The 14594-nt window shown below is 34.6% G+C and overlaps 2 protein-coding genes across 2 annotated transcripts; one reads left to right on the forward strand and one right to left on the reverse strand.

Annotated features, from left to right (window-relative positions):
- Positions 1–2919: 2919 nt before the first annotated feature.
- On the forward strand, positions 2920–5754 carry LOC149384799 (DNA-directed RNA polymerase subunit beta). Its single transcript, XM_089627380.1, has 4 exons — positions 2920–3355; positions 4045–4489; positions 4915–5030; positions 5103–5754. The coding sequence occupies exons 1-4, from the start codon at positions 3016–3018 to the stop codon at positions 5516–5518; spliced, it is 1317 nt and encodes a 438-aa protein (XP_089483506.1). The 5' UTR covers positions 2920–3015; the 3' UTR covers positions 5519–5754.
- Positions 5755–6084: 330 nt separating this feature from the next.
- Positions 6085–8633, reverse strand: LOC149384800 (auxin-responsive protein IAA17-like). Its single transcript, XM_089625160.1, has 5 exons — positions 8047–8633; positions 7183–7406; positions 6934–7075; positions 6475–6536; positions 6085–6377 (listed from the first exon to the last, which is right to left on the reverse strand). The coding sequence occupies exons 1-5, from the start codon at positions 8496–8498 to the stop codon at positions 6340–6342; spliced, it is 918 nt and encodes a 305-aa protein (XP_089481286.1). The 5' UTR covers positions 8499–8633; the 3' UTR covers positions 6085–6339.
- Between the last annotated feature and the right edge of the window lie 5961 nt (positions 8634–14594).

Here is a 14594-nt window from a genome sequence, read left to right on the forward strand (position 1 = left end):
AAGCTCGTACGCATTGACGAACTGTGCCTTATTATTTAGTTGTGCGAGATCATTTTGTCACGTTAATGTCAATTTTGTGTTCAACTTGTGCGCTATCTCTTCTCGATCAAAAAACCAAGTTTGGAGTGTGAATCGAATAAACTCGAGCAACGTCGTAATGGGAAACGTCCTAGCATTCCTTGTTTTGTTGTTGAAGCTTTCTGCGTTGTTGCTCGTCATTAGGTCGTACCTATATGAAAACAGTGACGTTTATATAATCAAAGACATTGAAATTCAGTACAAAAGAAGTTCTATACTTTTACCGTTTCCAGGAAAGAAAGCTCTGGCCCACTGATCGACACCAATTTCTTCGAGATACTTTGCCATCTCGACATCTTTCTGTCTCAACTGTCTAAAATTAGCTTCGAATGCTGTTTTACTGAAGGCGTAAGTAGCATCGTACAGTTCAAAGTGACAATGATCTGTCTTGAACTTGTGTTGGACATTTAGTTGTAAATGATGGTAACATGCTCCGTGAGGGATACCAGGAAACACAACCTCAACACCATGTATGATGTTAACATGGCGATCGGATATGAACGCCAAATTAGGTATGTCTTCACCGATAGCTTTTCGCAATCTTCTCAAAAACCAAAACCAAGAAGCATGACAATCGCTATCTACAACTCCAAATGCAAGTTGATATAATTGTGAATTCGCATCCATTGCAATTGCACAAAGCAACTGTCCGCCGTATTTTGTCTTTAGAAGTGCACCGTCCAATGATATGACCGGCCTACAAGCTTTGAAGCATCTACGACACGCCCCAATAGAAAAGAAAGCATATTTGAATTTGTCACCATCTTGCACAAAGTCTGTTAACGTCTCAGGATTCTTTTGCTTCAACATGTACAGCCAAGACGGTAACTTCTGATGGGATTGTTCCGGTGTACCTCGCACGTACCCAATAGCTTTCTCTTTGGATCTCCAAGCTTTCAGATACGATATGTTCACACCATATCTTGTCTTCACTTCTTTCCTTACGTTATGCGTCGAATACTCCGCCATAGAGTTAATTGAGTACTTGTCTTTAAATACGTGACCGATGACCCATGGTGCAGCTCTTCGATGGCCCTCTGTTTGAACAACACGCGCACATGAGTGTTTAGCCTCGTACGACGTAATCTCCCACATCTCAGATCACTGCACGACATCCCTCAACCTCCATATGCATTTCTCGTCTTTGCATAGAACATACCATCTCTTTTTCGAAGAAGATTTCACTCTAAGTTCGAAATTATTTTTCAACGCGTACAGGTGGATATGTTTCTTCAATTCAAGTTTGTTTTCAAACTGCTGCCCAATATATATTTATTCTGAGCTACCTGTTACTTTCAAAGGTTAGTTAAACAATAACTTAACAGATTATACTTGAAAATTTAAATCCACTTAAATTACCTGTAGAAGAATGACTTGGATAATGACTCGGTTCTTCCTTCACAACATCATCGGCGGTGAACTCGGGTGCTTTCCATGAATAAGAAACGATAGGTGATCCGATCATCGGAGGCTCACGCTGACATTGACCCGATGGTTCACAATGACCCGTTGGTACTGTAAACGTTTCCACAAACTCTTCATATTCTTTTGGATTAGCGAATTCTTCAAATTCTTCACCTCTACCATTGTTATCTCCATCATATCTGACACTATTCTCTTCATCACCTTCGCAACCTTCGTATTCATCACCTTCGCCACCTTTGTATTCATCACTTTCGCCAACTTCGTATTCATCACCTTCGTCACTATTGTGTCCATCATATTCGTCACTATTGTGATTACAATCTCTATCACGCATGTATACTTCGTCACTGTTTTCGGCACCCTTGTACTCGTGAAACAAGTCTTCGTCATAGCCACCGTCTTTGTTTTCAATTATAGGATCATTTTGTCGATCCTCGATAACTAGAGTATTCCGTCTCTTCGGTTCATTGCGAGACACCTTTCCAACTTCCACATCTTTTTCTTTACATACTCCTCGATACGCAATAGGCGCAATGATCTGTTTCGGTACCAAACTTACACAAAGTGGAAATCTATTACGATATTTGTGCTTCATAAAATGCGAAACATCACCATTGTCCTTTAAAATGGCAGGACCCAGCGGAATTGTACCGATTGTGTATGGGATTTCGAGTTTTAAGTCGAATGCGAATCTGTCTAACTCGAGCTTCTCGTATAAAAAATCTACTAACTCCGTGTACGTTACCTCTTTCGGAACTTCGAATGCACGCGTATCTGCGTTGGTGAACATTCATAGGTGTCCTTCCTTCTCCCAAGTGCCGTTAACCATGACAAAAACTGCAAAAAAAACAGTCAAACTATGTAAAATTAGCTTATCTATCGTACAACATCGTACAGCAGTGCATCGTACGGACCATAATTTTTTTTTTCAAATTTCATCGTACAAAAAAGTTAAATCTCATCCTACCATATCGTATACCATCGTACAAAAATGTTAAAACTTAGATTTTGGACTATGTTTTCAGATCTGATCGATTTTTATTGCTGCATCCTATCATATACAATCATAAACTTTGTAAAATGATTAAGATTAGTAATCTTACCCATGATTCTTTTGAAATCCGCTTAAGTAGAGAAGATTTAAGTGGATTTGAGTAGATTTGAGTGTGGGAGAGAAGATTGAAGTAATAAAAATGAAGAGAAATTAAGAGATATATAAGGTTCAGAAGGGTATTTTTGTCCGATTTTGAGTCAAAAGTTTATTTTTAGATATTTTTCAAAATTAAGGTGTAATCTTAATATTTAATCTATTATTGAGTCCAATGAATGAAATTTCTCATAGTCTTTTGTGCACCAGATCTGCTAAGCTCAGATGTGCAACGACTTTTAAGGGTATGCTCTTTTATCCTTTGAAATAAGAATGTACTTATTAGTTATTACTTTACTACTACACTGCTTCTTGAATTACTAATAAATACTTGCAAACAAATAGAAAGCGACTAACTGCCGAAGATGCTCGAACGCGCCGCCGTGTCGTCCCGGCGATCGCCGCCGCAGAGTGACGGCGACGGATTAGCGGCGTTAGAGACTACAACCGACGAGTCGAAGACGAAGAGGCAGCTTCCGCTCGCCGTGTTCGCAGCCCGCGCGGCCAACTCGTTCGGCCGCATCGGCGCGAGTCCGGTGTGGCCGTGCGCGGCGGCGCTGTGCCTCGTGCTCGTTCTGGTCCTCTCTCTCATCTTCCACTCTCGCTCCATCGTCTGCCTCTCTCCTCACAACGCTTCCTTCCGATCCGGCTTCTTCGGCTTCGACACTCTCGACTCCGACTTCGGATCCCTCGGCGTTCCCTGGTGTATGTTCTTCCGATCTACTATTTCTCTCACTTACCAATTCGGCTCTTCTAGGTTTCCCTAGAAATGAATTTCTCAATTAGGATTTTTGAGATCTTAGTTCGGTTATTCTTTGCTTTGAGCTTCCTATAATCAAAATTGAGAACTGTTAGTTAGTTAGTTGGTCCTTCATGGTATTGATTCTTACAATCTCATCGTTGGCTAAAGACAGATCGAAACACGGAAAAATGGTTGAATAGACATCTATTCCCTTCTCTCACTAATCAATTGGACTCTTCTAGGGTTCCACTAGAGCTTTTTTTCTTTCTCAATTAGGAGCTTTCAGGTCTTAATTTGGTTAGTCATTGGTTAGAATGAGAAATGTTAGTTAGCTTGTCCTCTGTGTTGATTCCAGGCTTTCACTAGAAGTCTCAAATTAGTATTTTTGAGATCTTAGTTCGGTTAGTCAATTATTTGATTGAGAAATGTTAGTTAGCTAGTCCTTCACTGTGTTGCTTCTAGGCTTTCACTAGAAACCAATTTCTCAATTAGGATTTCTGAGATCTTAGTTAGGATAGTCATCAATTCGAGTTTACTGAAACGTAACTGAAAATTACAGGAGAAGCTGTATTGTTTGTTTGGATCGAGAACTGTTAGTGAGTTAGTAAGTGTTTTACTGTGTTGATTCTTATAATCTCATCGTTGGCTAAAGGCAGATCGAAACACGGAAAAACGGTAGAGTGGACATCTAAGGATCTAATCAAGGGGTTGGAAGAGTTTGTGGGGATATACGAAACCCGTCCGATAAAGAACAACATGTACGGAATGGGGTTCGACCACAGCTTCGGTCTGTGGTTCATGGCGCGGTGGTTGAAGCCGGATCTGATGATCGAGAGCGGGGCTTTCAAGGGCCACTCCACGTGGGTCTTGAGGCAGGCCATGCCCGACACGCCAATCATATCGATCACGCCTCGCCATCCCGAGAAGTACCTCAAGAAGGGTCCCGCCTACGTCGATGGAAACTGCACCTACTTTTCCGGAAAGGACTTTGTGGATTTCGGAAACATCGATTGGAGTTCTGAGATGAAGAGGCACGGGATTGCCGATCTCACCCGGGTTCTGATTTTCTTCGATGACCATCAAAACGAGCTGAAAAGGTAAGTAAGACAAGCGTATCTCTCTGGGTATATGTTTGGATCCTGGAAAATCTAATTGATAAAAAATATGAAAATCTGTTGTTTTTTTTCTTGTGTTGTTTGGATCGAGGGCAGTCAAGGAATGTAAATTTGAGCGAAAGTAAACCATTAGAATTGGGATTTCAATTTTTCTTTTTGAAAAAATGAATGGAAAACGAAAATCCAATTAAATTCGAACTTCTGGGATTTTGGATTTTCATATGTATCACACTCATAGCTCTCTTTCACTAAAAAGACTTCCAAACACCATAGAGAATTTTAATTTCCCCTCGCAATTATATTAACATTTTCCGTCGGAAAATCCAGGTTCCGAGCAAATCTCTCCATATGCCCGGAGTCACTAGTTGCGGAGTAACATCCTTTTGTTTGATGTGCTTGATGAACAGAATAAAACAGGCTTTAGAAGCTGGATTCCGACATCTAATCTTCGAGGACAACTATGATACCGGGACCGGGGATCACTATTCCTTGAGGCACATTTGTGATCAGTCGTATATAAGCGGTGAGTGTGCAATGTTATTTTGCTTTCTAATTCTTCTTGAGGATTTACAGTTGTTATTTGTTCTCGGTTCAGGAGGTGGCCATAGTTGCTTTAAGGATAGCGATGAAGCTAGGATCAGATCGAAAAGGAAGAGCTTCTGGGAAAAAGCGGTGGACATTGACGAGCTGTGCGGGCCCGGTGAGGCCTGGTGGGGCGTTCGAGGATACATGAGAGATAACTTCAATCACAGCAACACACCGATTTCATACACGGAACACTTTCGCAACAGCCGGTTCATCGAATCGATTCTTGATGTTTATTGGGAGCTTCCACCGGTGGCGGGCCCTTCGCTGACTCATCAAACCAGGTACGACCCGGCTCGCGCAATGCCTCCGATAGTTGAGGACGGTCGGTTCCGTCTTTTCCAAAGACTGGGTTTGACCAAACTTGATAAGTCTGTATTCAACGGGTACACTCAGATGGTTTACATTGAGATATCAAAGCACTGATTTCTTTAGAGCTGTCGTTCCAAAAAAAAAAAAAAAAAAAAAAAAAAACTCTTTAGAGCTTGTCTGGATGATGATGAGAGAGAGAGGGAGTTTTTTTAGCCTTCAATAGTTTGTCAATAGCATCATATGAATACGTTTCTCTTCGTTTTTTCATCGAAGCTATACAGATCGCTAGTATCTCTCTCAGATTGAAAATTTAACATTTAATTTATTTACACCCTGTAACTTTTATCTTTCATTTAGTATTTCTTTTTGTTCTGTATTTGGCAGCTATCTGTTTTTTTTTTTTTTTTTTTTTGCTTCTCTTCACCCAACCTCAACAATGGCGGTTTTGAGTGTTGGGAAAACCAATAACATTCTAAAGATACAGACAGCTCTATAGAATCATGAGCGAAGTGAATGATTAAAATATGCTAAAAATCCGTTTTAACAATATTTCCAAGATACTCGATCTATTGTGATAATTTATATAGTGTTATTTGTTTGATTAAAGAATATAATCTTAATTTGTGCCCCCTCAAAACTCATTTTCTACATCCGTTACTAAGTATACTCATCAGTATCAGTAGATAAATTTGGGAGTTTGATTGTGCCAGAGGAAATGTGTTTTCATTTACACATTAAACATAGTTTAACTTTAACCATACAAAGGAAGCTAATAACAGAACAGAACAAGTATACGATATTGTATTACTAGAAAAAACCTTCCCACACAACAAAATTATACAAATACTCGGACATACATTGTAAAACATTCTGCAACAAGCAAGCAAATATCAAGCTAAACATCCAATACCAGTTTTTGCTGCTATGGACATCACCTAGTTCCGGCTCTTACATTTCTCGATGGCCCTTGGAGCTGCAATTAAATAAGACCGAATATGGAATCAATATCACGACTTTTTATCCAGGCAAATTTATTGAATTAGAGCAGAACTAATTGCATAAGGACATACCAAGCCCATTGGCTTCCGAGCCTTTCATGATTCTCAGTCGTCTACAAGTATAGATGAACATCCTGTTGAAGGCCAACCATAAAATGAAAAAAAATAATGATTTTGATTAAAAATAAACAATTCGAGTAGAACCCATAACCATTTTTCTGTTTTTTCTATGGTATGAGGATCATATAAAGGTTGTTTTGCCGGTTAAAATTAACCTCTTCAACTAAGTTAATTTTAATTTTAACCAAATAAATGTTGGTCGAAATTAACAAAAAAAGTTATAAAATAAAATATTTTTTTTATACAATTTTATTAAAAAAAATTATTAAAACTCTCAACAAAACCATCTCTTCACCTTTAAGATTGTAGATCTACTTTGATTTTATTTTATTTTACAACAAAAAGATTGTTTCAACTCTTGGAATTCGAAAATGCGACATTTAACCAAATTACAAAATAAACAAAACTTACTCCCATGGGACATCGCCAACAAGCATCCAATCCCCGTCCTTGTCTTCGTAAGTCACAACGTACTCGGAGCCATGTAAAAGATTCATCAACGGGCTCTCGGTCAGCCCTTTCCTCTCGGGAACTCTAGTGGACACGCACTTCCCTATATAATCATCGAAAAATAATGTTAGAACATAAAAAAAAAAAAATTAAAAACTCCAACAAACCAAAAAATCGAATTTTGTTTTAGCGGGGACTCGCGGTTATTGCCTGCGGTAAAGCCCCCGAACATCTTCTCCAGAGCCAGTGAGAGGTCGATGTAGTTTTTGCATGTCAATAAGTCAACCTTCCTAAGATACGGAGCGCCGTCCATGCTGACCTTTATGTATAGCCCCGACTTGTCATCATCGATTCCGTCGTTGTTTTTGGGAGAATTCGAAGCCATTGAATTCTTCCGGAACGATCTGATTGGTGGCCATCCTACTACCTGTGCTCTGCACCAAAATAAACAATCTTAATAATTATTAAAAATAAAATAAAAAATAAAAATAAGCATCCATGTATAGTATGCCCAGCAGCATAAAAATCTTATAAATTTGCGCTAAAATAAAAATACATTGCAATGCTTATTACATTCTTTATACTCTCATAATAATCTTTTGAGCAAAAAGTCTCATAATAATCTTATTCAAACACAAAAAAATATATAATTGTAAGAAAAATCATAATAACACAAAATCTCTTTAATGCTTATTACTGTCTAGTCTCATGGTAATCATAATTATAACTTAAAGAATAATTTTAGCAAACCATGATACACAACCAAACTCAAGCACTCTTTATCCATTGAATAGCATAATTAAAATCATACGAATTGGAAATAAACAAGTACTATCTAATGTTTTTTTCCACCTGCCAACTGCAACTAGGGAAGTCAAGCAACATTTACAAGATTAAAAATAAATAGGATTAATAAATAGCAGGAATAAATTCTTACGAATTGGAAATAAAATCAAGTAACATTAAAAAGATTCCTTGTAATTATTAATTATTATTTTTTTAGTAGTAAATTAAACAACTCAACAAAAGAAAAAAGTGAGAAATTCCTTGGAGAGAAATTGAAAAAGAAAATACTTGGAAGCAGGAGGACAAGCATGGTCAGAAGAAAGCAGAGGGGGTTTCTTGTCCTCTTTGGATGTTGCTGTTGGTGACTGTGCAGACACAGAAGAAGCCTTGTTTGCTGTTGAATTAGCAATAGTGTTAGGTTTGTTATTCTTTCCCGAATCAGCTTCAGATCCATTATTGTCCACCCAAGACCCACCAGCAAGGTCACAGAACCCTCTCTTCACACACCCACTTCTCTCTTCCAAGTCCTTCCCAAAGAGACAAGCTGGCTTTCTCTCATCACAGCTGTCAGAGCCAGGCAATCCCAGCCTCAGCTCTGTCTCTTTCATGCTCTCTCTGTTCTTCTTCTTATCATTCTCGTCACTTGACGACGACGATGATGACGTGGAAGGAAGGGAAGAAGAAGAAGAAGAAGACCCTCCCAGGCCTATGTAATCATGTTCCAATGGTGTAGTAGGCATCAACACGCAGCTCAGCTCAGCTCTGCTCAGCTAAGCTATACCAAAAGGGTTGAGCTTTTATTAAAATTGAAAGAAGAAAGGAAGATCGTCCGAGAGAGAGAGAGAGAGAGAGGCACACTACAAACAAAACAACAATGGTTAGCTTATATATATCAAAAGTACATTATTTGGCCTTTCTGTACCAACATTCCTTGACTCTTCCTTTACTAAAAGTTTAATATTATATCTGGCTCCAATTTGGTCTGCCCTTAACTTTTACAAAAAATTAAACTAAAACATCTTCTTCCTCTTCCAAATAATATATAAATAACTAATATATAAAGCAAGCTTAAATGAAAATTGGATTCTTTGATAAACTTATTACAATATAATCTAAGGCTGCCCGGGAATATTAGCCTAGTGCTCTTTTTTTTTTTTTTATAAAGAAAATTACATAAGATAGCTCATTGATTATCAAAATAGCTTAAATTTTAAGTTTTCAATAAAATAATCAAAATTACAAGATCATTTTTTTTTTGACATTGTGATTTATGTTTTGCTTCTTTATATAAGTAAATTATCACTTTCAAAATCTAATCGGATGGTCAAAAAAATTATTAAAATTTAGTACTTTTTTATTTTGATTAATTCACTTGATTTAGACAAACTTTAGCTATTTTGTAAGTACTTTAATTTCAATTGGATATTTAGCTAAAACACTTTAATTCAATCAATTTAAATTATTACTTTAGCTTTATTGCAAATAATAGTTAAATCTTACTTCGTCTTCATCATCGTCGTCGGACTGCAACTTTGGGACCACCCAAGCCGCGAGCGTTTACGAAGCTCTCGTCAACAAATATACTTTTATGTTTTTTTCTTTAATTTTTTTTTTTAATGTTATTGTGTTTGGATTCTGGTTTTGTGTTTCCATATTTCAATTGTAGGTTTATGTCCCGAAGACGTATTTATTGTTTTTCGAGTTTTTTTTACTCGAGATTTAGCTGTATAAGTACTCAGATATGACGTCTTTTCTCATGGTGGTGTCCCTCGGGGGGTTTTTTTTTTATTCATGCATTAAAATTGCAAGGTTTATTAAACGAGTCATGAATTCGCTCTAAATATAGTGTGTACGATTGTTTACACACGTTGTACTATCGTTCGATTCTAGTTTTGAATCTTATTCAATTTGAGGTCTTACTTTTACTTTTACTTGATATATGTATTTATAAATATTTTATTCGTTATCCTCTCATTTGTTCAAAAAAAAAATTATTATGAATTGACTTGCACGACTACGAAATTTTCCTAATTTTTTGTTTGCTTGCATCGCTTAATAAAATAATATCAAATCCATTAATCAGTTAACTATTTGGCGACAATAGGTTATTGTTTTCTTCAATCGACTCCAAATTCCAAAAGCAGTAAGTTAAATGGTAAATAAATAAAAATAAAAATATAGAAATAGGTTTCTACATTCAATATGCTATAGAAATGATGTTATTTATGTGTTTGGAAAATATCACAAAAAAATCCTCAGTTTTGAGCAAATTACACAATATTACAATATATTTTACACTACATCATAAAAGTCCAAGCTTTTACTTAATGACACAATTATCTCCAATGCTTTACACTACCATAAAAAATAAAACAAAAAACTTATAGTCTCTACTATTGTGAGTTAAAAAAAAAAAAAAAAAAAAAAAAAAACCCTTATACTGATATGTATGTTTTTTAATAACTATTCAGGCCTAAATATTTTTCATCTCTTTACACATATTTTTTTAAATAGCCAAAATTAACATCATATATAATTAACAGCCTCTACTCTGTGTATATTCAAAGTTGAAAAAGGTATATTTGCTATGTATTTAAAAAAAAATTAGGCTTGTCTATTTTATAATGTTTATTTTTTCTATTTAAAATTTTATGAATAAAAGTAAAAAAAAAAAAAATTAGAGGTTGATGAATACAAATATGATAATTATTTTTGCGAATGTAAAAATATTTGTATATAAAAATCAATAATATTTATAATTTTTATATAAAAATAATATTTAGGTTTAATATATTTTTTCGTAAATAAATTTAATTTGAGAAAATATTCAATGATCATTGTTGACCAAATGATTCACCAAAAGCTCGGAGTAGACATCATAAGAAGGAAACATCCAGTAACTTGTATATCTAAAAATAGCATGGATAAGTTATTTACAAAATGTGTCAATTTGTTACGTTAAGCATGCTACTGATTTATGGCATTACGACCTTTACCACAGCGATGCTATTCATAGATCAAATTATTTTGTTAATTAAATTTCACTTGGCTGTCTATGGCTCCTTCGGGTGTGTTCAGGGTAGAAGATTTGTATAAATGTATCGCCATGTTATTGAGTATTTTTTATTTTAAGTTCCTTTCGTTCTAATAGCTAAAATATAATAACCAGGGTAAATTGTAATCATCTATGCATGTAATGTATCGTATGTCCATATATGGTCTCTCTTTTCCCGGGAGTTGATGACTAATCACAGCTATTACCTTGGCACCAAAAATGAGTTCAACCCAATACTTTATTTCTGTCCTAGTTGATCATTATTCGAACTTTAAAGTATATTTTTTTTAGCAATGTCCGAAAACTTTTATTTGTAACTACGTAATATTTGATTTTATCTATAAACTTTTTTCCTATGAGTTCTAATCTCAATAAGATTGTTAGGTCTTACTGTTCATTTGTAATATGATATGAGTAAACCACATCAATTTGTTATGTATGGATGGGGAGATTTTATTTATACATAACCAATTCCAATAGACTTAAAGTATAAGTTTGAGCGCTTTAACCATTCAGCCATGGATGCTTAGCGGGGATACTCGTACATGGTAAATAATAAATTCTAACTGAAATGAAATATTTAGGGTAAATCAATGCAATTCAACATGGCTTAATCTTATTGAAAGGACATCAATTCAAATCTTGGATTTTCGAATTAATATAAGTTTAGCATTCTCGCTATTTCTTAGATTCGTGGACCCAGTTGAATTCAGTGGTATCATCATTCAGTCACGTTTTTTTTTTCATCAAGAACGTTTTATAAGACTATTGGACTCTCGAATTTGGAGTATCCACATTTACAGAGTTCGACAAGGAATCGATATTTCACGATCAAGGGTTTACTACTATTTGTAGAAACAGTCTTTATATATCGTATTAACAATTGAAAGGCGTTCGGAATAAAAATATCTCTATTTGACAAGACTTCTTCATATACCTATGAATTTTATTGGACTCATAAATGATACATTGGAAGAATTTGTTAGGTCTTCCAAAAACAATAGGTTAATTGTTTCTCTTTTGTAACTTCCAAAAATCTCTGAGAGTTGTTCCCTGGATCAAAAAATAGAGTACTTGGGTTCTTCCAATAATTAAAAATGTATCATGCTTTAATATAACTGGGGCTCGAGATGGTGGAAGATTTGGCACAGAAAAATGACAGATTCTAGTTGTAAGATATCTAATGACTCATTTTGGAAATGAGATCTCATTCTAGTTGTTTATCATATGGATGATCCAATCCGCAAAGACCATGATTGGTAATCGCTTGATCATCTTTCTCCGATGAAGAGACAAAACGTAATCAACTTGAATTCGGGACAACTATTTGAAATCTTAGTGAAAGACTGAACTTGTTATCTCATGTGTTTCTTTCCATGAAGAAAAAAAAAATTGAGGCAGAGTGTTTCTTCAAACAACAAGGACTTGGGTCAACTATTCAATCAAATGTTATTGAGCATGTTTCTCTCCTCTTCTCAATAAACAAGTCAGCTAACTCTTTATGAAATTATGCTTAATTTCATATGTGGCAATTATGCCAAGATCTCTTCTTTAGTTGGGGGGAAAATTCGCATGAATCCAATATTTTGATTATTTTATTTACACTTATGGATGTTTATTTTTCCTACTTTATATTTCTACTATTAAGTTTATTTGAGATAAAACTAGTATGCACTATATAATTCTTGATTAGTTTTTAAATAAATTCATCTATTGAATAACTATTCAATGTCAAAAAAAGTATAATTCGGAAAAGAAAATAATAATGAAATTAGCAGTGGAAAAATTGGTTAACAGGTTAAAACAAATATTTTTTTTAAAGATTTCTCAATAATAATGCTTGACCTAATTACTAGATTTTTTCAATTAATCGACCCATTAAACATCAATTGCTATCTCTGATGAGGACCTCGTAAACATCATAAATGGAATTGGATTGCTCCAATGATAAAAATCAAACCTATATAATTAGTATAGTTTTTTACACCGAATTTATAGTCTTACACTAAAGTTTGTGTAAAAAGTACACCAAATACTTAAGCATTACTATAACAAGAATTTGTTGCAACTAATTATTTTCCTAGTTCATGTTAAGATTCTAGCCAAAGTTTCATTTTATTAAAAAAAAAATAGTCAATCCGCAGAAAATTAATTAATTAAAAAGTAAATATACTGCTAGTCTGGTTTGGTGGACTATTTTTTTAATAAATTAAAATTTTGACTATTTTTTTAAAGGATGACGTATTAATGGACTACATGCCAAATTATCATTTATTATAATATAATCAATTTATATCATAATGATTAAAGAGTATGGTAGTGTTTGTTATTCCTCTCAAAAACTGTTTTTTAGTTTTTGAGTGGAAAAAATTGAAAACAAAAATTGAAAACATGTTTGGTTTAATTTTTCGGAAAAAATTTTCAAAAATTTTTGAAGTTGTTTTGTAAAAAAGTAAAGAAAACTGAAAACAAATAAAAGGTGTTTTTGGAAAAAAAAAAAAATTCTTCTCTTCTCTTCTCCTTCTCCTTCTCCTCATCTTCTCTTTTCATTCTTTCAAAAACAAAAATGAAAACTATACCAAACACTTTTTTCAGGTTTTTCACTTTCTCAAAAACAAAAATGAAAATTGTACCAAACAGCTTTTTGAAAACAACTGCAAAATAATTTTTCAGTACAACTACAAAAATTAGAAAATAGAAAACAAAAACTTTTTAAGTTAACTACCAAACACAACCTATATATTTCAAATTGGACATGTAATGTGTAAAATTAAGTTAGATTAATTAAACTAAAAGTATATCCTTAGAATAATTTTTTGGGCGTAAAGTAAAGTCATCATTGGAGGGGGAAAAAACACTGTTTATATATATGTTATACCATTTAAGTTAGCGATGCTCCAATGCAAATTATCGCTGAAGTATTTTTAATGCACTACTGTGTTATGTCAGTTCTGTCTGTGACACGCGGAGATGTGGTAAAAACGAGAGAGTGACTTTTACAATAAAAAATTATCAATAATGCATTCAACGGATTTTTATCTAATATTTAATTTAGGTATTTTATTTCTTTTCAGGAAGCCACTTTTAGTGAGGCGAAAGGTGAATATTATTATTATTATCATCATCTTGAAATCACATATTAAAATGCAATTTAATTTTCTTTCAACAGAAAAAAGTCTTCTAACTAAATTATTTCCATTGTCGAGTGAAAATCTCTACTCACATCACGCCCGTATCTGGGTGTAATTATTGTGCTGTTTTTAATCTCAAAAGTGCGAACGCGTGCAAAGGGTGAGAGATGGTGCACAGACTGGTCAACCAATCGACGGCTCTGGTGCGTCCACGTCAGCTGTTTGGTCGTTGGGGGACATAACGGCGTTCATTTTCTGGTGAAAAAAAATTGGTCATGATTGAGTCATTGACTTCTGTTTTCCCACACGACCTGACCGTTTGCGTAGCCTACACGCTACAGCGTTGATCGCTTTGCTTCACCCATTCTCTTTCTCTGAGTTGCTTTATAGTAACTGACCCAAAAAGAGTTGAAAAGTAATTCAAAGTAGAAAGTTATTCGTTACTACTTATTTACTTTTTTTTGTTTACCCATATGAGATATTTTTACTCCAGTATGGATGTTTGATGTAAGATTAAAAAAAATGCGTGTTTGATGTAATTAAGTGAATATAACATATAATGAGCGTCTATAGTAGTATAGTACATTATTTGTGACTTCCTGAGTCATGACTAGATATTCCTCAAACTGTCAAACATAACCTTATTAATA

Source organism: Urtica dioica, chromosome 9 (assembly GCF_054948205.1).
Source record: "Urtica dioica subsp. dioica isolate 48M chromosome 9, U.dioica_male_clone48M_v1_H2, whole genome shotgun sequence".
In the NCBI taxonomy this organism is placed as follows: Eukaryota; Viridiplantae; Streptophyta; class Magnoliopsida; order Rosales; family Urticaceae; genus Urtica; species Urtica dioica.

What these genes read in the sequence shown, in the direction of transcription:
- LOC149384800 (XM_089625160.1), bottom strand. Translation starts at nt 8,498, where the DNA reads ATGCCTACTACACCATTGGAACATGATTACATAGGCCTGGGAGGGTCT. An exon ending in GTTGGCGATGTCCCATGGGA is followed by an intron (nt 6,537 to 6,933) that starts GTAAGTTTTGTT and finishes GGCCTTCAACAG; the next exon opens with GATGTTCATCTATACTTGTA. An exon ending in CTCGGAAGCCAATGGGCTTG is followed by an intron (nt 6,378 to 6,474) that starts GTATGTCCTTAT and finishes ATTTAATTGCAG; the next exon opens with CTCCAAGGGCCATCGAGAAA.
- LOC149384799 (XM_089627380.1), top strand. Translation starts at nt 3,016, where the DNA reads ATGCTCGAACGCGCCGCCGTGTCGTCCCGGCGATCGCCGCCGCAGAGT. An exon ending in CATCAAAACGAGCTGAAAAG is followed by an intron (nt 4,490 to 4,914) that starts GTAAGTAAGACA and finishes CTTGATGAACAG; the next exon opens with AATAAAACAGGCTTTAGAAG. An exon ending in TGATCAGTCGTATATAAGCG is followed by an intron (nt 5,031 to 5,102) that starts GTGAGTGTGCAA and finishes TTCTCGGTTCAG; the next exon opens with GAGGTGGCCATAGTTGCTTT.